The 27018-nt window shown below is 32.6% G+C and overlaps 3 protein-coding genes and 1 long non-coding RNA gene across 5 annotated transcripts; 2 read left to right on the forward strand and 2 right to left on the reverse strand.

Moving 5' to 3' along the window:
* Positions 1 to 5440: 5440 nt before the first annotated feature.
* LOC18604998 (protein SIEVE ELEMENT OCCLUSION B-like) lies at positions 5441 to 9023 on the forward strand. Its single transcript, XM_018116699.2, has 7 exons — positions 5441 to 5721; positions 5849 to 5956; positions 6307 to 6755; positions 6847 to 6956; positions 7227 to 7372; positions 7460 to 7939; positions 8126 to 9023. The coding sequence occupies exons 1-7, from the start codon at positions 5512 to 5514 to the stop codon at positions 8738 to 8740; spliced, it is 2118 nt and encodes a 705-aa protein (XP_017972188.2). The 5' UTR covers positions 5441 to 5511; the 3' UTR covers positions 8741 to 9023.
* Positions 9024 to 11375: 2352 nt separating this feature from the next.
* Positions 11376 to 12304, reverse strand: LOC18604999 (uncharacterized). The gene is made up of 2 exons (XR_016025421.1): positions 12018 to 12304; positions 11376 to 11861 (listed from the first exon to the last, which is right to left on the reverse strand). It is a non-coding gene; the product is annotated as an uncharacterized LOC18604999 (long non-coding RNA).
* A 1805-nt stretch (positions 12305 to 14109) lies between these two features.
* SOBIR1 (Leucine-rich repeat protein kinase family protein) lies at positions 14110 to 16339 on the forward strand. The gene has a single exon (XM_018118113.2). It carries the CDS (start codon positions 14211 to 14213, stop codon positions 16122 to 16124), a length of 1914 nt encoding a protein of 637 aa, XP_017973602.2. The 5' UTR covers positions 14110 to 14210; the 3' UTR covers positions 16125 to 16339.
* A 928-nt stretch (positions 16340 to 17267) lies between these two features.
* LOC18605001 (centromere protein X) lies at positions 17268 to 18713 on the reverse strand. Of its 2 annotated transcripts, XM_018118114.2 has the most exons (7): positions 18558 to 18711; positions 18405 to 18453; positions 18269 to 18315; positions 18147 to 18186; positions 18021 to 18074; positions 17792 to 17896; positions 17268 to 17536 (listed from the first exon to the last, which is right to left on the reverse strand). In XM_018118114.2, exons 1-6 carry the CDS (start codon positions 18588 to 18590, stop codon positions 17793 to 17795), a joined length of 327 nt encoding a protein of 108 aa, XP_017973603.2. In that variant the 5' UTR covers positions 18591 to 18711; the 3' UTR covers positions 17268 to 17536; position 17792. The 2 variants fall into 2 exon arrangements, with proteins under 2 accessions (XP_017973603.2, XP_088660625.1); XM_088804499.1 differs by having other exon boundaries at positions 18021 to 18186; positions 18558 to 18713.
* Between the last annotated feature and the right edge of the window lie 8305 nt (positions 18714 to 27018).

Raw genomic sequence — 27018 nt, forward strand, 5'->3', positions numbered from 1 at the left:
GTGACTTCCAGCGATAAAAACTCCATGCACGAAGTTGGTAAAATTAAATATAAAAATAATAAATTTTTTAAACTTATTTGGCTAATATTTGGTCTTGTAAATCATGTTGTACCTCTCTTTTTTTTCATGTAGTTCATTTTAATACGCCAAAGTCTATTTGAAAATATTAAACAAGCTCTAAAGAATCATTGGCTTTCGAAAGTAAGCATATTAATTTTGAAAAAAAATTAATTACTATATATATATATATATATACATTTTGATTGAGTATAGTTGTAAATTAAAGCAAACAATCAAGATGAATCGATTTGTTATTTTTTTTAGGTGTTCAACCACATTTATAATCGTTTAACAGGTCACGATGATTTTATATACAACAAGTCTAAAATTATTAGTATATGTAAACAATTGATTGACTTTTTCTTTAAAGTTGACACTATAATTAAATACTAATTTTTTTAATTTTTTATAAGAAATGTATACTTTCCGTGACCGTAAAAGTATGATGAAGATTTATCTTTTTAGTCAGAATTTTATATGCATGTTTGATCTGAAGCAATTGGAGGGATGAAAATTACACGCACTCACATGTATAGATTTGAAACTTAGTGCCTACTGCCCCTATACTTTTAATGCACCACACATCAATGTAGCAAGTGGCCTTGGCATCTCAAATGCTATCAATCCCCAAGTTTAGTTGAAAGCGTAAGTGGAAAATCTATCACAAGATATCAGTAAGATACATGAAGAAATGAAGGAGAATAATGCCAATATCATGGCAAACATGAAGGAATTAATGACACAAAATATGAAGAAATTTATGAAATGTATGAAAGCAATGATCGTGAGTAATGTAATTTTGAAACAAGGATATGCAAATAATTCAAGTTCAAATTCTGAAGGGTAAGCCAGAGACACTTTATGATATTATGCTTGCTGTACGTGGACTTCAATCCTTTTTTAATTTGCATATAATAGCATATTTAATTTTTATTTATATTTGTTTGACATTTTTAGATATTTTATATTTATGATGATTACTGTTGCATCAAGTTGATTTTGAATTTCAAATTTTAATGATTATTTTTGTTATGAATTTTGGATATGAATTGTGAGTTGCGATGAAAAAATAAATTATTTATAATGATTTTAATTAATTTTATCGACAAATTTTATCTACAAAATGTTGTAAGTAATGTGGTTGTTATTTTTTTTAGGTGTTCAACCACATTTATAATCGTTTAACAGGTCACGATGATTTTATATACAACAAGTCTAAAATTATTAGTATATGTAAACAATTGATTGACTTTTTCTTTAAAGTTGACACTATAATTAAATACTAATTTTTTTAATTTTTTATAAGAAATGTATACTTTCCATTACCGTAAAAGTATGATGAAGATTTATCTTTTTAGTCAGAATTTTATATGCATGTTTGGTCTAAAGCAATTGGAGGGATGGAAATTACACGCACTCACATATATAGATTTGAAACTTAGTGCCTGCTGCCCCTATACTTTTAATGCACCACACATCAATGTAGCAAGTGGCCTTGGCATCTCAAATGCTATCAATCCCCAAGTGGAAAATCTATCACAAGATATCGGTAAGATACATGAAGAAATGAAGGAGAATAATGCCAATATCATGGCAAACATGAAGGAATTAATGACACAAAATATGAAGAAATTTATGAAATGTATGAAAGCAATGATCATGAGTAATGTAATTTTGAAACAAGGATATGCAAATAATTCAAGTTCAAATTCTGAAGGGTAAGCCAGAGACACTTTATGATATTATGCTTGCTGTACGTGGACTTCAATCCTTTTTTAATTTGCATATAATAGCATATTTAATTTTTATTTATATTTGTTTGACATTTTTAGATATTTTATATTTATGATGATTACTTTTGCATCAAGTTGATTTTGAATTTCAAATTTTAATGAATATTTTTGTTATGAATTTTGGATATGAATTGTGAGTTGCGATGAAAAAATAAATTATTTATAATAATTTTAATTAATTTTATCGACAAATTTTATCTACAAAATGTTGTAAGTAATGTGGTTGTTATTGACATACTTTCTTTAATAATTACTAAGAGAGTTCCTTAAGTGATGATCCTATTACTGGCAAAAATTTCGTAGGTAATGTTAGTATCTTTTGATGGATTTGATGCTATAATCACCAACAAATTAGCTTATTTTTTGATTAATTTTTAGCTTTTTTCAACAAAAAATTTTATCAAAAAAATAAAACTTTTATCGACGAAATTTTTGAATTTTCCAACCTCTTGTATTACCAACTACACTTTCAACGACAGATTTTTCAATAAAATTTTCCATGAAAAGAAATCAACTTCACCAAACTTTTGAATTTTTCCAATAAAAAATTTCATCGAAAAAAGCCAAAGTTTTTTTAATGTTAGTATAGTATATAAAACTTTTAAATCCTTTAACATCGTTTTTAATTTAAATTAACAATATTTCTTAAAAATAATGAAAAAATTATATCAGAAATAAAACACTAAAAGGTTTTTAGAAGTTTTCAAAGTCAAATTAAGAAGCAATATGCTTTTGTTCTTCCCAATTTTTTTTAATAATTCTTCTTAATTTTAGAAAGTCACTTTTAAGATTTTGATATATGAATTATGATTAAACCAATAGATTTACAAACATATCATGCATTGCATCAATTATAAGGCACGTCCTAAGATTTGAATGTGAGTTAGTCGTTGACATCTAAAGAGTCCAGTCCTCATGCTGTTTAATTTACTCACTTCTAAAAAAACATTACTATTCTTATTTAGGAATCTATCACAAAATCGTTATTATAGTTTTGAGAAAATATATTATAAGAAAAACATCATATTCAATTGAATTGAATTGAGAAAAAAATTAAGTGTCTTGAATAATGTAGACATTTCAAACAATTAATTTATATTTTTGAGATTATGAAATAAAGTATTTAATGAATATATCTCAACGGAAGTATTTTTATTTTTATTGATTTGTTTGTTCGACTGATAACCACAGGGACCAACTCTAATAAGATAACAATGTGTTTTCTTATTGATAAATATGAATAGAGATTATTAATAGAAATTAAAAATTAAAATATGTGAAAATGAGTCTAATAAAATCGTAATATGAAATAACATAAAATCACGTTTACAAGATTTTGTTTTTGGTACATAAATTACATTTACAATATTTATTAGATTTAATTTTAGTAATATTACTTCCAACTCTGTGATTAAAAAGGGAAAGAATAAAGAGATACAAATTACGCTAATACTACCCTTTTTTGTTTGATTATTACAAGTAAATAATGTTCTACCATTTACAATTAATTATGGTTGACTATTTAATTAAAGTTCAAAGGAAATATCATTTTTTTTCTAAGTTCCCTCATATCCTTTAGGATGTACTTGCCAATAATGTTGCCTAATTAGTGGTTAAAAACATAAACCTAGAAATATAATATTTCAATAATTAATTGATATTGTATCTTAATAGATGATTAAATCTTGACTAATCAAGTAATTATTTTTTTTTAATTATGAAATTTGCATATACAAGTGAAAATCACAACCAAATTAATATCCCTCAACATGTATGACAAAATTATTACATTTGATTTAAGAAGTTAAAATGAAGTAGACTAAATAATTAACAAAGTAAGGTCTTCTTCTTGCATTTAGATCGCATTGAGCAACAATTGGTTGATGGAATGATCTGTGTAACATATAATATTTTTCATTAGCTGTTTTACTTACATTTAGTTTTAATTGATGTTTAAGTTATTTATGGATCTTTGGCATTTGTTTTTTTTTTACATTTTAATTTGTAATTTATTGATTTCTATGTAAAAATAAAATACATTCTAGATATAAAATTTATTTCCCATATAGAAAAAAAATTATTAAATTTTACTATTTTGTATGAACATATAATTTTAAATATTGATTTCAATAGGGAAATAAAAAAAATTGATTTGAATAAGGAATGATCATCATGATCCATGATGATCACGTCGCCTATTCATATAAGTTAAGCATAATAATCAAATTAATCTGAATTATTTGTTTGATTACAAATTTGTTTTGATAAAAAGATATATATTTTTCATATTTGTTGTTATTACAGATTACATACGTCACCGTAATTGAAGTTAAAGAAAATTATATGCAATGAATGCATATGCTTAAAAAAAAAATTCAAACAGAGAGCTGAAACATATTGTACATATAACATAAAACTAAATAAACTTTAATTTAGTTAATTATTAATTAATGTAATTAATTATTTATACAATACGTTTTACATGAAAAAGACAATATCATATAATATATATGTTGATGGAAATATATCAATTATTATTTACAGGTGTTAAATTTCATACGGGTACTTTAGCACCAACAAGTTTCAAATATAAATTGATAAAGTTCAAAAAAATTATATAAAAAAGATAACTGTTCCTCTGGAAACTGTCATTAAAGTAATGAAAAATAACTTGAGGGGTTAAACTTAAAGCAGGAGCCTTTGTTTATTATTTAGTAGCCCACCTTGCAGACTTTACATGTGTGCATTGAACTTTTTGTTCATTTGTTTATTAAAAGGGAAAGCTTAAATAGATAGTTATTATATTATTAACAAATTTATAAAAAAATTTTAAAAAATATCAATCAAACAAAACTTATTCTTCTTTGTATCTCCACATGAAAACCAACAAACAAAAAATAGAGTTTATTTAATTATAAGATCATCTTCGCCTCTTTTGTTTAATTTTTCTAGTTATATCCGAAAAAAAGTAAAAAAGAAGAGATGCCTTAGTGGGACAGTTTAGGCACACTTTGGCATAATAATAATCATAATATATAATATAATACTAACACCGGTTTAGATCACATGGCACTTTCAATCTGATAGATTAACGGCAAAAGCTTTATTCTTCCTTATAAGGAATCATCAATCATCAACTTTTTTTCCCTGGGATTATTAGTTAAAGCATCTCTAGCTTTAATCTGAAGTAGGAAACTCATGTTTGAGGAGTAAAAAAGATGATACTCCCACAGGACTTAGCAGTTTAGGTCATGTAAATGACATTGCCTTTGTGATGTCACAAAGTGAAATTTAACTCCCTTGAGCTGCTTCATCAATCATCAGTACAAGTCCTTTTGACTGGGAATGGAAAACTAGCAATCCAGACGACAGTCTCTTTAATTTTTTCACTGTGCAGACAAAGAAGCAGCTTGGGGCCAAGCCCATCACGGCTGCATTTATATTATCTTTATCCTATTACACAGGCTCTTTAGCTTTTCTTAAGACTCCTCTTGCAAGCAAGGTACAAATTCGATCTGCCTTTATTCCATTTGCTCATCACTATATTAACCTAGGAATGCTTATTAAAGAAACCACAATACACCAACTACTTGAATATCTTGGCAGACATACCTATATTTATATATTCCTTTTGTAGCATATCCAGCATTTTCCAAATATGGCAACCCCCAACGTACATCCTTCTAAATCGCAGCAACTGCTCAGGAGAGATCGCCGAATTTTCTCAGTATCTGATGATAATTCCATGATGAAGCAGATTCAGTCAACTCATGCCCCTGATGATCGTGTAGTTGATGTCAAGCCCATTCTCCAAATTATCGAGAATGTTTTGCGTCATGTCACTCCTAACATTGATCGTGCTCTAAATGTACTACGTTTCTAGCACTTTAGTTTTTTTTGTTCCATGACTAGCCTAATTTTATGTATACATACAAGTCTTTAAAATGCTTGTCGGTATTCAATTTCGATCTGACATGTGCTTTAAATTTTCGTAGGCTGCAGATCAAGGACACATCGATGGCTTTGATGATAGAGCCAGCCTGGCAGCTATAGATGGCATGCTTGAAGCATTGGCCTTTATCGTACACAAAATCTCCTGCGAGGTTACTCAACGTTTATAACATTCCATTTCAGTGCCTTTATGCAGTTACACTGATACTTTTTCTGATTTCGACTTGAGTGCATATAAATATAAATCGAATGTCCTTAATGGCCCTATACTTTCGTTTTGAATGGTGATAAAACAACAGGCTTTTATTAGAAAAGATTGTGGGGATTATACAAAGACGACAGATATATTTGACAAAATATAAATATCTCAAGTACAATTAGATCTCTCAAGACGATCATCCCTTTCTGCTCTACCGAATTCTCCTTGTCTTACATTGAAGTCTTGATATAAAGATGATGATGAGGAGGAGGAGGATAATTGTGTCTGAATGTGTGTTTGTAGATATCATGCAAGTGCTCAGGTGGAGGAGATGCCCATTCAACAACAATGGCGCTGCTCAACATGCTTTCAAGCTATTCGTGGGATGCAAAAGTGGTGCTAACCTTAGCAGCTTTTTCTGTGAATATTGGGGAGTTTTGGCTTATTGTTCAGCTCTGCACTACAAACTCACTTGCCAAGTCCGTGGCCCTTCTTAAGCAACTGCCAGACATCTTAGAGCATTCTCACAACCTGAAACCCCAATTTGATGCACTTAACAATCTCATCAAGGCAATGATGGATGTAACCAAGTGCATTGTTGAGTTTACAGAGCTACCTTCTCAGTATATTTTGAGCGATGTGCCACCAATGTCAATCGCCATGGCTCATATCCCCACAGCTGCATACTGGACAATGCGAAGCGTTGTGGCTTGCGCTTCACAGATTGCAAGCCTTGTGGGCTTGAAACATGAGTAAGACACAAACTTTAACCTGCTCAATGCCTCAACCCAATTAATATGATATATTTACCAGTAACTAATCAATCGTTTTCGTTGATTTTAGGCACATTACAGCAACCTCGGAGGCATGGGAACTATCAAGCTTGGCGCATAAAGTCAGCAGCATACACGATCACCTTCAAAAACTATTACGTCAATGTTATCAGCACATCGGTGAGTCCTCGGATATATCATTGCAAAATTATGATATATAAGCACTTAAATCGGAGAAAATTTTCTTCAAGGCCTTTCTGCTCTTTTTGTCTTTTGGTTCTTTATGAGAAATTACCTCACAGCAGGAGAAGAAAGACCTAAAACGCTGACCGTAAAATGGATACCATTATTTTCCCGATTATGCAAATATATATAGACTTCGATAAAATATGTGATAAAGGTTAAATGCTTACTGATCAAGGAATTGACAAAGATCATAATGGGATGCAGATGAGAAGAAGCAGGCAGAAGCTTATGAAGGCCTGGCGCACAGTTTTGGAACTCCTCAATTGGACAACTTGAAGATTCTCATAAAACTTTTCTCGCTCGGCAAGGAAGATCCTCAAAATGCTCTCTTGGGTCCAGATAAGACCAAGGTCTGTTTCCAAGGATCCATTTCATTTTCACATCCCTGTTTCAATTTAATTAGATGTATAACAGTATACTTCTGCTGGTACAAACAGGTTCATATGGACGTACTCAGGAGAAAGCATGTGTTACTGCTCATTTCGGATCTTGATATCTCCCCAGACGAGATTCAGGTTTTTGAGGTTCTGTACAAATATGAACGGGTATCGTCTGAGCTTAACTATGAGATCGTATGGCTCCCAATTGTGGACATGTCAACTTGGAATGATGGTCATCAGCAAAAATTTTTGAACCTGCAATCAATTATGCCATGGTATACTGTGCACCACCCTTCCATTATTGAACCAGCAGTCATTAAGTACACCAAAGAGGTATGGCGTTTCGTAAAGAAGCCGATTGTTGTGACCCTGGATCCACAAGGAAAGGTCACATGCCCAAATGCCCTCAACATGTTGTGGATATGGGGAAATACAGCCTTCCCTTTCAACACTGAGACAGAGGAAAGTCTGTGGAAGACACAGGCTTGGACGATTGAGCTACTTGTTGACGGGCTTGAAGCAAACTTACATACTTGGGTACAGACTCACCCACCTTTTGCAGATAGAAACATATGCCAAAATGTTTTAACATTTAGAATGCTGTTTTACACACCGCAAGTATATACATATATGCAACCACTTGCTTATCATATGTCTATCTCTTGATTCTCAATATGCTTAATTCATTCACTTTCTGATCATGTGCCTTGCTTTAATTATCAGATGAAACAACAGAAAGTCATCTGTCTATATGGTGGTGAAGAATTAGACTGGATCGAAAGTTTCACTTCCGAAACAAAAAAGGTTGCACAGGCTCTGGGCATCGGCTTAGAGATGGTTTATGTTGGAAAGAACAACGCCAGGGAGAGGGTAAGAAAGATTACCGGTTTTATCAATGAGAAGCAGCTTAGTCACGCCTGGCAAGATGGCACTATTTGGTTCTTTTGGAACCGGTTGGAGAGCATGTTGTTCTCGAAAACGCGACATGGCAAGACCAATGAAACTGACGTTATAAAGCAGGAGGTCATGACACTACTTGGCTACGATGGGAGCGAACATGGATGGGCAGTATTCTTTTTAGGATCAATTGAAATGGTCAGGGCCAAGGGAGACAAAGCTCTAAGCAGCATGCAGAGTTTTGAAACTTGGGAATACCTTGCTCGAGAAATGGGTTTTATGCCAGCACTCCGAAAGTACCTGGAAGGGATTGCCGAAGATCATCACTGCACCCGTCTTATCCTTCCAGGTATCAGTGGGGGAATTGCAGAGAGGGTGGTCTGTGCTGAGTGTGGTCGTCCCATGGAGATGTATTTCATGTATCGCTGCTGTGTCGATTAACCCAAAAGCGAAGCCTTTGAGCAAATTAAGCCTGGAAACCAGAATAACAATTACTCTTCGGTTTTAATTTGCTCAAGGTCATGAATGATATATGGTAAGATGAACTAGAAGGTCTAATGCTCTTGTATTTGCTTTCTGTTTGCTATTATTAGCATTTCTACATTCTACTGTAGTGGTGATGTTTGTGAGATAATATTTAGGACTCTTTTACAACTCATCTTTGGTTGTTGAGGAGTCTTAGTGAGTACTAATGATAGTGTGCCGTGCTGTGCCTGCGTTGTAAGATTACTTTGCTAAAATAATCAGTTTTCCGAGTTTGTGGCTTTGGTATTGCTCTCCCTCTCTCTCTCTGAGTAGTCTTTTTCTGTGTGTTTTTTATCTCCTAATAATCTGGGATTAACGTTAGGGAGCCATGTTTGGAAGCAGGAAGTCCCTTGTCTGTGTTTGAAACGGAGGCTAAAGTAACTGAATTGGGCTTTAAAGATTCCAGACTTCCTGTAAACTAGGCTGATCATGGAAATCATCTCCGATTACAAACTGGGCCCTCCTGCTCTTTGTCTCCCTCAGGGCCTTTTCGGCCCTTTCTAAATTTCGCCACGGGAATATAGTAAAAACTAGTTTCTGGTTACCCCAACCTAGACAAATTATATACATCAGTAGTCAATCGACTGACTTCTCTTGAAAATCTTAGAAGTGTAAGATTTTTTTTTCAACATTGTCTGAACTCACAACCAGTTAACTATTATCATATCAGAACAACTGTGGCAAACAGTTATAGTAATGAAATACTAGTCGAAAACTTTAAGTGGAGAAAAGAAGTAGAAACAAAAACGTACATGAGCCAGAAGGCAAGCATGTTTGATCCATCAAGTTGATGTCTATAGACTCTAAGATCATTCATGGTCATGGAAATGTTGTTATGTGTCCATTCACGCGTATGGGAAGGTTCCCTGGAAAAAGAGCAAGGCAAGATTGAAAGTTGAAACTTGAGTTAAAAAACCATTAACGACTTGAGTAATTTGGGAGGACAAAGACTGCCACCTCATACTTTCACACATCCAGCTACTTTGCCACTTCAATTTCTTGGGAAAAGTAGAATGGAATAATTCTTTTCCCAGAAACCGAAGCTTAGCAGAGCCCATCTCTGAATTAATTTGTCTTCGGGTTCCCTTTGCAACATTAAAATAAAACAACATAGTAATTAGTCTGAAACAAATCACATGTAGGCCAATACGAACTGATGACAATGTTTCTTATTTCTTCCTTTTTGATGGTTTTGGTCTTATAATGCTATGCAATATGGAAACCATAGTTTAATGTTATGAATACATCTCTCATGAAAATTTCAAACAGGGCGTAGTCTGCGCCTGCAGGTTGACTAGCAACCAGCTCTACAGGTGCCAGGTGTATGGCAACCTTGATTTGCACCGACCCTCCCCTTTCTATATTCAGGCTAGTATACCTTTGCTGTCTTCAGGCATTTGTAGAGTTGAAAACCTTATCAAACAAAGTGACTATATTCTGCTCCTTTGTATTTCTCTGCCTCAGTTGACCATTTGATATTAATACGGATTATACTAAGCCTCGTTGAAGATCGTTCATGTTAGGATGACATGTACCAGGGCCATTCAATTTTTTATATCAGATTGTTTCTTCACATCAAATTCTAATCCACAATTCCTTTATTTATTTCCATAACAAACAGCCTCAGACACTACAACCGTGCCACTAAGATTTATCTTAGCTATGAAATTCCAAGCTTGACTCCGGTTTTAGTATTGAATTCATTTAAATATACAGTAAGTCAACCTTTAATTGTGAATCGAATTATATTGGGTTGTATACCCCAAAACAGTCGCAGTTAAGAATTAAAGACAGAATTGAACATGATTAACTACCAAAGAACAGAATTACATCAAAAGTAAACAGTTTCAGGGTCAAAATAGATCAATTCTGGTAGAGATGCAGGTAAACCACATAAAACAATTAGTTTGTATAGTGGAGGCTTACCGATGGAATTAAACGGAGATTTTTGGAGTGGCGATAACCCCTTCGGAGGACAGACAAGTTGGAGCAGTCTTGAAAATCAGGGTGTTACATTAATCAAACAAGCCTTTTATAACCCACCATACATGGTAGGCCAGTGAGGCATTAGCATGCCAATGAAGAGCTCTCCATGCCAAAGCAAGGAACAAAATCCCTACTTATCTTTTTCTCTTTTCTCTGTTCCCCTGCTTTCTTGTCGCCATGATAGTCATCAAATCATCCTATATGTTACGTATTCATCAGTGTCTTGATTCTATATGTTTCTTGATTGCATTCTTGCATGTTACACACACTACGTTTCTCTCTCTTTCCGGTAGCTTGAACCCGTAATTAGTGATTATTTGATCTTTGATTCAACATAGATTCATAATAATAAGATTGCTTAAGACCGTAATTACACCATAGAAATTAAGTGCAGCCACATCTTTATGAGATACCCTTCCATTGCTTTATATGTTGGTTCTTTCTTAGGCAATACATAGACAAGCAAAATTAGAACAGCAAGAACCAACCCAAAAGAAGGAAAATCAGTAAGATTTGCTTAAGACCATGTTACATAATATGAGATTGGGTTATAGTGACTTTGAGATTGGGGCAAAAAAGGGAGGAAAATCTCTTTTAAAAAATACTGCAGCTAAGCAATAAGCAAGGTAAAATAGCGAAAGAAACAAAGTTGAAGCAACCCAGCGAGTCAAACTCTGCAACTTGGAAGACATTGACACATCACTTTAAGAACAAATTCAAAGAAAAAACTAAATTCTAGAGTTTCCAATGTCCTGCAAAACACCGATTCCATTCAACAATTTTGTCATGATCGCCACTTTCCTCAGCTATTTAACCAGTGAAGCAAGCAGCTCCCCTTTCATCGTCCATGACCACCAGCATCGCCGTCCGCAATTTCATCGGCTCGGTTCAGTTTTCTGAGTAGATGGGCTACGATGTTTCCCAGGCAGACTCTATTCAAGTCTTTGATTGGGTGGGTGGCTTTCAAAGCTTCAATGGGTCGTTTTGTGGGGAGACGTTGACAGCAAAGTAGCATCGCCACCAATTTTCTTTCATTTTCACACTTCTTTTTCTTCAGGAAAAAGAGAGAAAACAGTTATTATACAATTTACCAAAAACAAGAAAATAAAATCCATGAAATTCATTTTCTCATATGTGCAAAAGTATAAAATAAAACACAAACAAAGTAAAGAATAATAGTTTCTCAACTAAAGTTTAATTCAGTGACCTTTGTAAGATGATGATGCATAGAGTTTTGATGTAACGACCAGGAAATTGACAGGAGTTAACACCCTATACCCTACTGCATTGATTTGTTTTACAATTGTTATGATAAGAACCTGAATATAAACGCAACTGCCAAAGTTATGAGCCGCATTCCCAGGAAGGACGGCAAGGGAAGATCATAGAAATTTCTCTCCAGTGCGAAACCTGATTTGTGATTGCAAAAACATGCCGTGTGGTTCATCTTTTATTAGTCTTCTTCCTTGAGTCTTGACTAACCCCTGCTACGGTTCATGGAAGAAAAGTGCGTCTTCCTGGCTCCATACCCTTGATCCATATATCTAATAACATTTTCTTTTTGAAATCAAAGTCAAATTTGTCCTTACGTTATGACTTAATATTCAATTTGAACATCAATTATATTGATTTTGTTTCTTTATACTTTTGATTTAATTGATTTCTGAAAAAAAAAAAAGAAACTAAAATATTTTATGAAATACTCTCTATTAATGTAAATAGCAAATTTTGCTGAATTCCATTACTTTTTCATACAAAAATTAATATACCTAAAAGTATAGTGATGAACTTCAATATTGGTCCATATTAGAGTGACAAATTGGACCTGAATTCAGTTTTTTTTTTTCAATCCTTTTTTGGATTAGGAAACGGTTATATGCTTCAATTTGTTTCAATGGACAATAATTTTATACTTTTCACAATTTTATTCTTTTATTTTCAGTAAAAATGTTGCTCACAAAGTTTATTGTGTACATATAAAATCTTTTACAAAGTATAATCTTACATGAACTAAATAGTAATGGGAAATGAGTATAATCATGTTTAGCTACACTCTCCTCACACTTTAGAAAAACTTTTCTTCCACAAATTTTTAAAAATTAAGAAATATTTTTCTAATTAAAAGAAGATTATTTTTATTATTATTTTGGAAATGTGCATATCACGTGTACTTGGACTTACTGTCCTGGAATTAGGTAATGAAGTCAATAGACTTATTATCAAAGAAGAGGTAAGAGAAAGGAAAGCAAATAGCACTAACGTCCTCTTCGAATTATTTATTGTTGTTATTATTGAAATATTGAAATACTAATAGTCTTTTTAAACTAATGAGAAAGAAATAAAATAACTTGGGAACATTTTAACTATCATTTTCGTGTGTCCACTTCAGCGCCAGAGATCAAAAAGATGATCTAACGGCTGAAAACAAAAGAAAGACCTCAAACGCTCTTTTGTTGACTTGACCCCGCCGGAGTTGACTGGTAGAGTTCTCAGAAGTTTCCCTATATAGCACTGTATTTTCTATGCGTGGGCCAAACGTCGGGGACAGAAGGAAAAATGTATACAATTCTTGAGAACTGTCTTATTATAATTTAGGTCATTCATAGTTTGAGGGAAATAACAAAGAAATGAAACAAAAAAATATATATATATATATTTATATGTTTCATATGGTGTTTTTCTTTTTCTTTTTGTCAATTAAAAAATTACTTTTCTATCACAAACACAATTTAAATTTTTTTAATATCATATACAATTTATTAATAATACAATATTTTTCTTTTTGCAACAAGTAACAACAAATTATGTACCGTTTACTATTTTACCATCATGTAACATGATTGATTCATAAAAAAATACATATTAAATCACGGATTCACAAAAATGAGTTTGAAAACTCTCAATTCAAAAAAATAAATCTTTATGAAGGCAAGAGTTGAATCTTGAGTATGGCTATTGGTGATTTTAACAAGTACTTCAACAAAATTTTGAGAATTTCATGAAATTTACTTAAAGAAATGTTTTAATTTCAAGGTTTCCCTTGCTATTATGGGTATGTGTTTGTCTTCTTCCCTTTGCAGTTACCACAGAACCAAACATTCAGGGTTCAAATAATGAAATCTAAATAAACATTTTAGTCCATTGGATTTCTTGTCTTCATCAAAATGTGAGTTGAGAAATCAGGGGGGTATTGAGCCCTAAACTAAGAAAACAGAAATCAACTTAAAAGATGGGCTCCACAAGCCATGTTTTTCCACGCGGTATGAGCTTATAAGAAAAAACCATCCGAGTCATACATCCAACAGCCACCTACAATTTTAGCAGTATGAGCTAATAATCAAAGCCTCTTAATCCCCTCCCCTCCCCTCCCCACCAAAGCCTCCTTAATCCGCCACAAAAAATGGCATTCTTTCCGTGCAAACCCCACCACCACCTCCTCCCCTTATTCACTCTCCTTTCTCTCTTCTTCATCTCTAGTGCAAGGCTTACTCTCGACCGTTCAGACTTGAAAGCTCTCTCCACCATCGTCAAGGACTTGGGCATCGACGGTCAACGATTCCCTGCCACCAGTCCTTGCAGCGCTGCTGGTGTTTTCTGTGAGAGAAGGCTCACGGACAACAACACTTATGTTCTCAAAGTCACCAGGATTGTCTTCAAGTCCCAAGGGCTTGATGGGTTTTTGTCTCCTGCACTTGGGAAGCTCACGGAGCTCAAAGAGCTCTCTGTTTCTCACAACAATATCATTGACCAAGTCCCATCCGAAATTGTTGACTGTAAGAAACTCGAAATTCTTGACCTTCAAAACAACCAGTTTTCCGGTGAAATACCATCCAATTTGTCTTCCTTGATACGTCTTCGAGTTCTTGATCTCTCTTCCAATAGATTTACCGGGAACTTAAGCTTCTTGAAGTATTTTCCTAACATGGAAAGTCTATCTCTTGCAAACAATCTGTTTTCCGGGAAGATCCCTCCGTCTATACGTTCATTTCGAAACCTTCGATTCTTCGACTTCTCTGGAAACAGTTTTCTTGAAGGTTCAGCTCCATTAATGAGCAAAGTTGATGAATCAGCTCTCTCTCGATACCCCAAACGGTATATTTTTGCTGAGAGGAATTCAACAAACAAAAATAAAAGTAGCGCTGCAGCTCCATCACCAAGTGGAGGCAAATCTGCAACTGCTGCAGGTCCCAGTTCATCAACGTCAACTCCTCACAAGCACAAAAATAAGAAAAGGAAGGTAATGGGATGGATTTTAGGATTCCTTGCTGGAGCTGTAGCTGGGACCATATCTGGATTCATCTTCTCCGTGATGTTTAAACTGGTCTTGGCAGCAATAAGAGGAGGAGGAAAAGATACTGGCCCATCCATCTTTAGTCCATTGATTAAGAAAGCAGAGGACTTAGCGTTTTTAGAGAAAGAAGATGGCTTAGCTTCGTTGGAGATCATAGGGAAAGGAGGGTGTGGAGAAGTTTACAAGGCAGAGTTACCAGGAAGTGGTGGAAAGATGATTGCTATTAAGAAGATTATTCAGCCGCCAAAAGATGCAGCTGAATTGACCGATGAAGATAGTAAGCTTCTGAACAAGAAAATGCGTCAAATCAGATCAGAGATTACCACGGTCGGTCAAATTCGACATAGAAATCTTCTTCCTCTGTTGGCCCATGTTTCTCGACCCGACTGTCATTACCTTGTGTACGAGTTCATGAAGAATGGAAGCTTGCAAGATATCTTACATCAAGTTTCCTTGGGGGCAAGGGAGCTCGATTGGCCTGCTCGGCAGAGGATTGCCATAGGCGTGGCAGCTGGGCTTGAATATCTTCACACGCACCATAGTCCGCGTATTATTCACAGAGATCTCAAACCAGGAAATATCCTCCTTGATGATGACATGGAAGCTAGAATCGCAGATTTTGGCCTTGCAAAGGCAATGCCCGATGCTAACACCCATGTAACTACCTCCAATTTGGCAGGAACAGTGGGATATATAGCACCAGAGTATCACCAGACACTCAAGTTCACAGATAGGTGTGATATTTATAGCTTTGGGGTTATACTTGGGGTTTTGGTGATGGGGAAGCTTCCATCTGATGAGTTCTTTCAGCACACTGATGAGATGAGTTTGGTCAAGTGGATGAGAAACATAATGACCTCAGACAATCCCAGTCAGGCAATTGATCCTAAGCTACTGGGACAGGGGCATGAAGAACAAATGCTCCTGGTTCTGAAGATTGCTTACTTTTGCACTTTGGACGATCCAAAGGAGAGACCTAGCAGTAAGGATGTTAGGTGCATGTTGTCTCAAATCAAAAACTAAGATGAAGGTAATGTCAGGAGAATGTCTGAAATAATTATGCAAGTGTTGAAGAATGTGTACCAGTGTTTTAGTTTATCCTAAATGCTTTTTGTTTTGTCTTTGTTTTTACCCGATATGGTCCTTGCGTGTAACCAGTTGTTGCAATGATTGTAAGAAATGTATCTGTATTTGGATTCCCCAATCGTATTAGAAATTTGGGCATACCATATCTATAACCTGCACTTTCATTGGTCAAATTGCTGAATCAAGTATGAAAGAAGGTTTTTTTCGTTTTTTCCTCTTAACTATTAATGAAGAAAAAGTTTAGATTCACATATTCGTGTCTGGGAGAGGAGAATTTTAAAAAGCCTGAATCAGATATCACCGCACTCGAGATATCTTTGTTCTTTTCCGTCGAAAAAAAGTTCAAAGTTTTATTGGTCGTTTGGCAAATGGAGTCGGGGCAGGGCCACTACCATCGTGTAACATGTGAATTTAATTACCATGGAATTTTGGTGGGATCAAAAGAGATGGGAAGAGAGGGACGCAACCCATCAAACTAGACAAGGCAGCACAAAATAGAGAATGGGTTAAACTAGCGATAAGTGAGGATAATGAGAGTGAGCCTTTTATCTAACATAATGTGAAAGTGGGGAAGACTTTTCTGAAAAAAGGCCTTTATACAAGTTGTGGAAATGAAAGTAGGATAGCCAAAGAGCTCTCTTTATGACAAAGAATATCTTTCACATACTTAGTAGTTTCTCCTCCTAGAATCGCTTACCCTTTTCTTTGAGAAAAAAGCTTGCTTCATCTTTAACATTTCTCTCAAATGAGAAGAAAATATAGTGATGAGAACACAACCAGCAACAGGACTACCTTTCTACACAGTATCACACATCAATTAAACTGCCCAGATGAATAAGATTACAATACGCAAATGTCAGTCTGCCTTCTGAGGCAACCGATTTTCTGCACATGGTCAATTAGCCAAGAAAATGAAACAAAGATGTAAAAAATCTATAGTTTCTTTCTAGGATAATAACATGTCCCTCTCTAGATAATTGCATGTGACAACTTGCAGTAACATGAGCTGACATTTCTATTCTTATGATTCAAACCACATCAAGGGGGTCGACTAGAATAAAATAAGATTTGCAGAGAACATTATGTTGGAATTGGAAAACATGACTGTTAGACATATTTTTCTTTTACATTAGATTTCCTGAAGAAATATCATGATGAATTGTTACAGATACCACCGGATATACTACAACCTGTATTACATTTATTTCAAGGCATTTATATTTTCCCTATAGAAATTTCCGAATACTTGAGAGGTAACACAAAAAGAGAGGTGTATACCAGCCAGTCATCATCAAAAACCTCCTCAGGTAATCCTTCTACATGGCAAGGTGCAGATAGCATTCTGGGTCCTGTCCATTATAGCACAACAATGATTCCATATACTAGGCAAACATCACCAAAAACTAACAGGGAATACCAGTGGTAAATTTACAAACTCAATAGTTTTCCTTCCGTCAACAAAGCTTCAAATGCTACACCCAGTCATCTTATTCTAGTATTTTTCTATCTCCATACGGTTGCTGTTCTTACCATTTGGGTCCCAAAATAGCCTAATCGAACAATTTGCTTGGCATTTCATTCGTGCAAAAAAGGTTAATAAGTACCTTAGAAATCGAGAAGTAACTGAGGAAGAATCCTTTCTACATGGGTTGCTTCAATCTCAGTGCCACCCTCAGCTTCAGCAATTGTAGCAGCTCGCTGCACAGCCTCTGACTCAAGGAACAGAAGGGGATTCCATTACAAAGTGCCATTTTCTTTTCTCAAAGAAATTAAAAAAAAAAAAAAAAAACCTAATCGACAAATTCTCAAATAAACACTAAAATTCGAAAGAACCTGTAATAAAAATTCGAAGAAGTTCAGAACTCAGCTTTAGAGAATCTGCATTCGCTGCAATCAAATAGAGTAGTAATGTAAAATTTATAAAATTCATCCAAGGAAAAAAATGGGAAGAGAAATTACTTGAAGTGGGTCGATTCTTCTTGGATGTTCCAGCTCCAACCTATACTTACACAAAATTAAATAAATAAATAAGAACTTAAAATTTTAGCGAAGAGTTTGAGAAATGTGAAAGAAAAAGAAACCTCGGAGTCTAGGGCGTCGGTGTTTTGGATTCCGTTCCTTTCACGCTCTGGAATGGAAATGCCAAAAAAACCTCTAAAATCTGAATTTGAAGTGAGTAAAAATGGGAAGGGAAAAGAGGGAGATGGAATTGCAAACCGTGAGCTTTTCTGGCCCAAATGTGCTTGAAAATGGCGCCAATCAAATCCTTCAAAAAGAAAAACGTCACACAAATAGATTCAAATAGAAAAACAAAAACCAAATGAAAGGAAATAAAAATCATTGTGCAATGGATACATAAAAGGGGATTACAGGATCTAAAGTGGGAGTGTTGTTGTCGGCCATGGCGGAAGTGATTCGGATTTCGAATTGCCTCTTCGCTTCCTCTCTATATTTGAATTGCTTTGATGAACGATTAATAATTTATCAAGGGGCTCTCAAAACAGGAGGCCCCTACAGCTCAGTGGTAGAGCGTCAGTCCACGTAGGCATTTTTTTTCCCAAATATTTTGCACTTTTGGTTCCTCTGTATAAAACAGTCTAGTCTCCCTGCACAGATGTTTAGTTTTATTGGGAAAATTTAATCAATTATTAGTGCTTTTGTCAATTTGGCATCCTGATAAGAGTAATTTAATTAATTTTTAAAATTATTATTATATAATTTTATTAATTTTTTATTAATTAAAAAAATCTCCAAATAGAGAGCATCGGAGCTCTTTTGGGGATCCTCGAACTGGCTCCCTAAGGCTTCTCAAGGGGAGTCCAATCGGGGCTCCTTAAGAGAGCACTGGTGCTCTCCTTTTTGGGGAGATCGATGCTCTCTTTTATTTAATTTTTTTAAAAATATAATAATAATTTTTAAAATTAATAAAAAAATATTTTAATATTTTCTTAATATTTGTTAATGATGTCTTCATTTTTGAGGTGGAACATGCATTTCAAAAACTAATATACTTATTTAAAATTTTGACTAAAATTTAAAGAGTGAGAATATTTTACTTTAATTTTTTTTCTAAATATTTTACACTTTTGGTTTGTCTAGATAAAATGGCATTGTTTAAAAACAGTCTAATCTCCTCACAAGTATTTAACCTTGGAAGTTGGAAACTTAAACCTTGCAAGTTGGAAACATTGACTCAAGCACCTTCATAGTTCATCCTCATAGTCTATAAATACTCTGATATGTATTCTTTTCTTCCTTAGAGAAAATACCAAAGCTTTCCACAATGCTTCAAATAAAAGAACATTTCTTTGTTGAATTCCTTTCATAAAAACAAAAAAGCTGTGAGAAATGTATATGAGTTTAGAGAAAGAGTAAGCATGATGGATATAGAACCCTTTTTCTTGTTTTCTTGTATTTTTTTCAACTATTTTAATGATTTAGAATATATATTTACGTTGCTAATGAAGTTTTTTGGTATGAATTTAGAACTTTCCTTCTTGATTTTTTGTATTTCTTTGGTTATGAATCTTTTAGGATGGATTTAGAAATCTTTATCTTTTTTCTTTGTATTTTCTTTCAATTTTTTTAATGGTTTAGAATATATATTTGCGTTGCTAATGAAGCTTTTAGGACGGATTTAGAATTTTTCTTTCTTGTTTTCTTGTATTTCTTTAGTTATGAAGCTTTTAGGATAGATTTAGAACTCTTTTGCTTGTTTTCTTATATTTTCTTTCAATTTTTTAATGATTTAGAATATATATATATATATATATATACGTTGTTAATGAAGCTTTTAGAATAGATTTAGAACTTTCTTTCTTGTTTTCTTGTATTTCTTTAGTTATGAAGCTTTTAAGATGGATTTAGAACTCTTTTTCTTGTTTTCTTCTATTTTCTTTCAATTTTTTTAATGATTTAGAATATGTATTTACATTGCTAATGAAGCTTTTAGGATGGATGTAGAATTTTCTTTCTTATTTTCTTGTATTTTCTTTAATTATGAAGCTTTTAGGATGGATTTAAATCTCTTTTTTTTTTGTTTTCTTGTATTTTCTTTCAATTTTTTTAATGATTTAGAATATATATTTGAGTTGCTAATGAAGTTTTTAGGATGTATTTAAAATTAACAAAACTTGCTTCTTAGGGGTGTGCTTAGTTGTCTAAATTTGTTTATTTGCTTCCCAATAAGAGTGAAACCTACCTCATTTATAGAAATTCTTATCATAGTTTACATTATAGTTAACATTTAAGATTCTAAATGTTATAAAATAACAATTTACCTGAAGTGGCTAAAGGGTGATAGATTTATTCTTTATTCAATAAGGAATAGGGTTGAATGTAGATGAAGATGTGTATATCAGGCAAATCATTCTCAAAATGTTTGTTGTTTTTTAATATTTTTCTAAATATGATGATGTTGTCATTTTGATTTACATATTTTCTTTATTAGGGTGATATTTTGTTGTCAAATAAACAACTTTTGATGAAATTAGAATAAATTTATTTTCAAAGAAATCAACATATATAGATTCAACTACAGCATTAGAATTTAAATCAAGTAATCTATATGTTTTTGGATTTGTGCATAAATAACAAAACTATTTTTGATGTCTCTACATCCTAATTTTGTCTCTTGAGGATTCGTAATTTTATAACCACACACTTTAAAATTATTTAAATTTAGTTTTCTATCATTATTCCATAATTCATATGGTATCATAAGTAATTTTTTCAAAAGAATTTTATTACTTATATGACATACTGTTAATAAAGCCTTACCTCATAAATCATGCGATAGATGTGCATCTAATAAATCGTGCAATAAATGTGCATTCAATAAATTGTGTCACAGATATGCATTCAATAACATAGCATTTGTCATATCAACCTAAGCTTTTTTTTTATTTTTTTTTCTTTTAGGTAATTGATAATTCTATTTTATAGAATTATTTTATCTCAATTTTGTTTTTAAAAGTTAACTAAGTTCTTCAATTTAGGATAAGATTTAGTTATTTTTAGTTAATTTTTCTGATTAGTTTATTTTATTAAGGTATTTTATTTAATGCTTATTTGCCTTATAAGATTGTAAAGGAATAAAGTTTAATTTGGTGAATAAAGGTGTTTAAAGAGTCAAGATTTTATTTGTATATATCTCAATATTTTGATCATAACGTCCAAATGACGTGATTCTTGGACCATTGAAAAGCTAAAAGTCAAAGCTACAATTTTCATATTTACCACTTTGCCCAATTCTACCCTGAAAAAGGAGAAAAATGCAAAACAAGTTGACACCGTGGCGCCAGAAAGCAATGCCCTGTAAATAAGCCAAATTGAGGTGAAGGGAGGCTAGAGGGAATCAATTTTAGGTTATTTTAGGAGAAGATTAACCACCAAAATCTCAAAAAAAAAAAAAACAAGTTCAACCATGGAAAATTAAAGATTGAAGATCACTAATCTTTAGTTTTTTTTCTTTCTCTAGTTTTCTTGTTTCTTTTGTTTGAGATGGTTAAACTCCATTGTTTTATGTTCTTTATTTTCATTATGAGTAGTTAATTTCTTTTCTCTATGATTGTAATTGAACTCATATGTAGTCTAAATTTTTTAGTCTTTCTCTTGCTTATTTTCAATGGTTTTGGATTGTTTATTCCATTTTGTTTTTAATGCTTTTAAATGTGTGATCACCAATTAAATTGATCAGAAACCTAAACATAACTTAGAAAAGGGATTTTAGTGTAGACTGAAATTGAGATAACATGTGATTCTATTTATTTGCTTAGATGAATAAATTCATTTGTGTGTAGGATAAGGATATGCTTAAATGTCGTATGTAGCCAGTATTAGAGCCTAAACTTAATATATTTGTTTTAATTTCAATTCACATAAGGATATAGTGTTTTTGTTAAAGTGAATATTTTTATAAGAGTCTTGGGAGAGCATAATAAATAAATGAGGACTTTAGGTTAGCAATTCAACTCATTGAAATAAGTTAAGAAAGATAGGTAAAATTTAGATGAAGTGTGAGGAATATTATAATCTTAGACTTGTTTAAATTTGATTTTTATTCAATTAAATCGTCGCTTTGATTTTTAATTATTGTTAATTAGTTTGTTTCTTTTGTTAATTAATTTTTAGTTTAATTAGTTATCAACTTTTAATTGTTTGAATAAGACTAAATTGTTTTAATTTTAGTACATAGTAAAATTTTAGATCAATTCTCCATAGGATCGACACTCTGCTTACTATTATATTATCTTTTCGATACGTATACTTGTGTGGGTTGATAATTTTAACAACACTAATCCATTATGTTAGGGTTGCATAAGGAGATGTTATTTGATGAAGTATTCTTTTCTCTTTACAAATTAGAGAAAATGAGTTTGGAAAATATTCTCCTCCTCTATCATTTCAAAAAATTTCAATCTTTTTTTTTATTTTCATCAACAATTTTAAATTCCTTAAATTTGTTAAATGCTTCATCTTTTGTTTTCATTAAATAAGTATGAGTGAAGCAAGAATAATTATCAATGAATGTTATAATACAATTTCTAATAATTTTGATTTTTTTTCAATTTTTGGAAAAGGTTTCTTAGTTATTTCAAAACTATCTTTTTGACATAAAATATAACCATACTTTGACATAAAATTTAAAGATTGTAAATTTAAATAACTTATTCTAACATGCCATAAATTAGAAGAGTGCTCAACAGTATAAGCAAAATAATTATTTATTTCATTGATATCGAGTTCGAACATTTCGTCACAAGAATATCCTTTTCAACAAATGCAACATTTTTTGATACTACAACGTTATTAGATTCTAGTACAATCTTGAAACTATTATTACACAATAGATGTGCATATACAAGATTTTTTTTAATTTCAGAAATATGGAATACATTAAGTAAAGTTAATTTCTGCCTTGAGATAAATTTTAACTCAACTGTTCCTTTATTAAGTACCTTAGTAGGATTATAGTTCCCCATTAGAATTTCTTTTAGTCTCTTAAGTTCTTCATAACTCTTGAACTATCTTTTGTTATTGCAAACATGAATAGTAGCATTGGAATTGAGCCACTATTTTGAACATTTTGTTATAGTAGCTGTCAAGGCTGGCTCTACAATATGTTTATTATGCCATTCCTATATAAGAATGTATGTTTGCTTACTTTGATACCTCGAAAATCGTTAAAGAACGACAATATATCAAATGATACAATTAAGTTGAATTAAGCCTTGAACTAGTCTAAATAGAGATTTTAAGATGAAATTGAGAATTTCAAAATCCCAGAATGACTTAAAATGGTGATTCGGAGTTCGAAGACAGATTTGGAGTCAAATTGGAATTTTCATGACCTAGGGGCAAAATGATCATTTTGCTACCCAAGGTTAAGATGTGAGTGTTGGATGAAATTTTTGACTAAGATTGATCATTTGGAGTATAATTTGAGTTTGAGAAGTGAAAAATTTTAATTTCGACAATTTTTTTTAGCATAGGGGTAAAATAGTCATTTTGCCACCCCAATGGCAAAATTGTAATTTTACACCACCCAACACTTGTCCAGCACATAGATTTTACCCAATATTATTATGGATAATTGAGAAAATTTAAGTGATGGAGAGAGATTGCTTAATGGGTAAGTATGACACATGGACCAATGGAATGGTGACATGTGTCAAATTTTCATCCATTTATTATTTGGCTTAAAAATCAGCACAAAATCAGCCCATTTCTCTTCATATAGCCCACCAAAGCAAGAACAAAGGAAGAAAAGGAAGAACAAAACCCTAGGTGGAAAAATTCAAGGGAAAAGTGTGAAAATTCAAGGAAACAAGTGAAAAAAAAGGTAAGATTTTTCAATTAAGCTTGAGATCTCTTTTTCTTAAGCATTTTTTTCTTTTTTTCCATGATTGAATCACATGATTTCATGATGGGTCTCTTGCTGGCCAAACACTTAGAGAGAGATTTTGATGGTTGTTTTGGTTAGATTTTAAGGTATTTTAGTGTTTTTAGTTAGTTAGTGATGTGTAGTATGAAAAGCCAATAAGAAAAATTCACTTCCTCCCATCAGCCATCATTGGCTAAATTCTCCATGTAGAATATTGATGATGATTTTGATTTTATTTCAAGTGATTTAGGAATTAGTGATTTATGGTGTGAGAATCAAGCTTGAAAAATCATAGTATTGATGCACACACCATGGTTGAAATTCCTAAGAGAAAATGTGAAGATGATTTTACTAAATTTTATGCTATTTGACTTGTGTTTGATGGTTTGGAGAATTGAAAGAAAAATGGAATTGTTTGGAGTTGTATTGGACATATTGGCCAATTAATCAAGTAATAGATCGAATTAAGCCAATACCATTTTATTTAGGTACACAATTGAATTTTGTGTAGAACACCGTGTTTAGACAATAATCTGAACAATTCACATCCCATTTCATGCATTAGTATAGAGCCTGAATTGGTTTTATAACAATTTAGCACAAATGTAGTAAATGGTTTATTGTGCATTATGTCTAGATGGTGAGCATTCTGGTAAAAGTAAAGAGACAGTACCCGAAGATCAAGAATCGGAGTGCTCGAAATTCGATTCCTATTATAATAAGTAACCTTACTATCATCTTAATTATCTAAAGTGGTTTTTATCCGATTTTGTGATTTTATGGAAAATGAGTTAAATGGTAAATCTTTGTGTTTTGTAATTAAAATGTGATTTAATGAAATGATTTTATAACATTGTCTTGAAATTGAATGATGGTTTAAAAATAGAGTAATTGGAGATTGTTTTCATGTTTTGTAAAATTCATGGTTTGAATAGAATGACTTATGAGAATATTTGCATGAATGGCTGAATTGGTATTTGTGTTGAAAATGTATAAACTGTTGTTTGCCTTGATAAGCTGAATAATGATAAAATTACCATGTCATGCTGTTGAACTTTATTGAATTTGTGGGTTATTGATTAGTCGCTGCAGTGGACGGGTTCAGTAGAACAGCCTATTAGAGGGGGCACGGTAACCCTATTATATTCATACCTCAGTATGAGAGGCGCGGTTGGATAACTCATGAGGGTAACACTTTAGAGTTCACTTCACACCAAACCACCACGTGAGGGTGAACTCAGCCAACGCCAAGGAACAACTATATTTTCAAAATAAAAACATGATTTATGCGTACATGACTTTTTAACAACCTTGGCAGACTCGGTTGGGATAGCTCTCAGCCAAGGTATCCCTGTTAACTAAGTATGAGAATGATTTTAGCACGAGCCAAAGTTTTAAGAAATTCATAAGCCATGTTGATTACTTGATTTATATGAATTGATTTTATTTGGTTGAAATGAGTTGAAAAGTGATGAATTATAATATGATAATATATTTTTATCTGTCTCTATTTACTCGGTTTTAGATATTTTAGATGATATTTGTTTACTCACTGGGATTATATAATCTCACCACCATCTTTTTCACCAATTTCAGGCTCAAGATAGTCGGTAGATAACTCATTTCGTTGAGGGCTACAGTTGGACTTACATCCTCAAAATTATAGGTTTACCGCTTTTGATACTGTTGGTCGTTCGTGGGCCCACGTGTCACTGTAAATTAAATTTTATACTTTGGTTATCTGTATTACAATATGTATGAATTTATTTAACTTTTACGCTACAAAAATTATTTACCAGTAACTCTATAAATATTGTTTTATAAAAAAATAAAATATTTTATTGAATATTTTTATTATATTCAAATAGTCATAATTTCATTTTAAATGAATGTTTTAGACATTTAAACTTATTTTTGATTATGAATTATTTGTTTTATACTCGCATACCACATTTTTAACTGGTTTCAAAATTTTCAGAAAAAAATGATCAAAATGCCATTGTGAGATAGAAATCATTTTTTTATTGATTTAAGTTGGAAATAGCTTAAAATCTTTTAGAACATGATATTTAGCAACAGTTACTCACAGAGAAAATGAGAAACTGATATTAAAGCCTTGCGAGATTACGGTTGACATTTCGGATAATGAGTGTCGATCGGGACACCGCGACGATTGTCACGGGTTCGAGGGGAGTACCGGGTCATGACAGTAGCCATATGTACTTTAGTAACTATTCCAATATGCATTTCAATCACAATCGCAACAAGTTATTTGACATCACGTTCAACAAGGTTTACCTTTCTTCTAGAACCATAAACAACAATCTTGTTTTCAAGATTTTCAAAATTTTTGAACTTGCACTCCTTAATGAAATGCCCTTTCTTTCCACAATGATAATACATTTTATCACTTTTAAATTTCTTGGATTTCTTGAAATCATTTTTCTAAACTCCGTTTCTTTTCATTTTTCCTTTTCAGTGACAAAGTTTACATTTGATCTAAGAATGAGTGCATCTTTAGTACTATTTTCTACCTTAATATGCAAATGAGTTTGAAACTTTTCAATAGTAAAACTTTCTAGAGAATGCAATATTTTCTTGCTATATCCATTCGAAAAATGTGGAAGGTTGGACAGAATTGCTCCCAATTGAAGTGAGTCAGGAATTTTGATTTTTAGTTCATTTAATTTAGAGGCCAGAATTTGTAACTCTTGTACTTGATCCATAATTAGTTTGGTATCCGTCATGGTAAACTCAAAGTATCTCAATGGAAGAAATTTATTCATACCTTTTTTCTCCTTTTTGTACGTTTCCTCAAGTGTAGTTTATATTTCTTTTGCTAAAGTCTTATGTCTAAAGAGATCATATAGTCGATCAGTGAAAGAATTGAGAATGTATCAACGGCATATAAACTCGTCTAGTTTCCATTTTTCCATGTTAACACCA

This window comes from Theobroma cacao, chromosome 3 (genome assembly GCF_053813885.1).
Source record: "Theobroma cacao isolate CCN51 chromosome 3, ASM5381388v1, whole genome shotgun sequence".
NCBI lineage: Eukaryota > Viridiplantae > Streptophyta > Magnoliopsida > Malvales > Malvaceae > Theobroma > Theobroma cacao.

Coding starts and splice junctions, on each gene's coding strand:
- LOC18604998 (XM_018116699.2), top strand. CDS start 5,512: ATGGCAACCCCCAACGTACATCCTTCTAAATCGCAGCAACTGCTCAGG. Junction 5,722..5,848: donor ACATTGATCGTGCTCTAAAT/GTACTACGTTTC, acceptor AAATTTTCGTAG/GCTGCAGATCAAGGACACAT. Junction 6,756..6,846: donor CTTGTGGGCTTGAAACATGA/GTAAGACACAAA, acceptor CGTTGATTTTAG/GCACATTACAGCAACCTCGG.
- SOBIR1 (XM_018118113.2), top strand. CDS start 14,211: ATGGCATTCTTTCCGTGCAAACCCCACCACCACCTCCTCCCCTTATTC.
- LOC18605001 (XM_088804499.1), bottom strand. CDS start 18,590: ATGGCCGACAACAACACTCCCACTTTAGATCCT. Junction 18,316..18,404: donor TTGGGCCAGAAAAGCTCACG/GTTTGCAATTCC, acceptor TTTCCATTCCAG/AGCGTGAAAGGAACGGAATC. Junction 17,897..18,020: donor TCTTCGAATTTTTATTACAG/GTTCTTTCGAAT, acceptor TCCTTGAGTCAG/AGGCTGTGCAGCGAGCTGCT.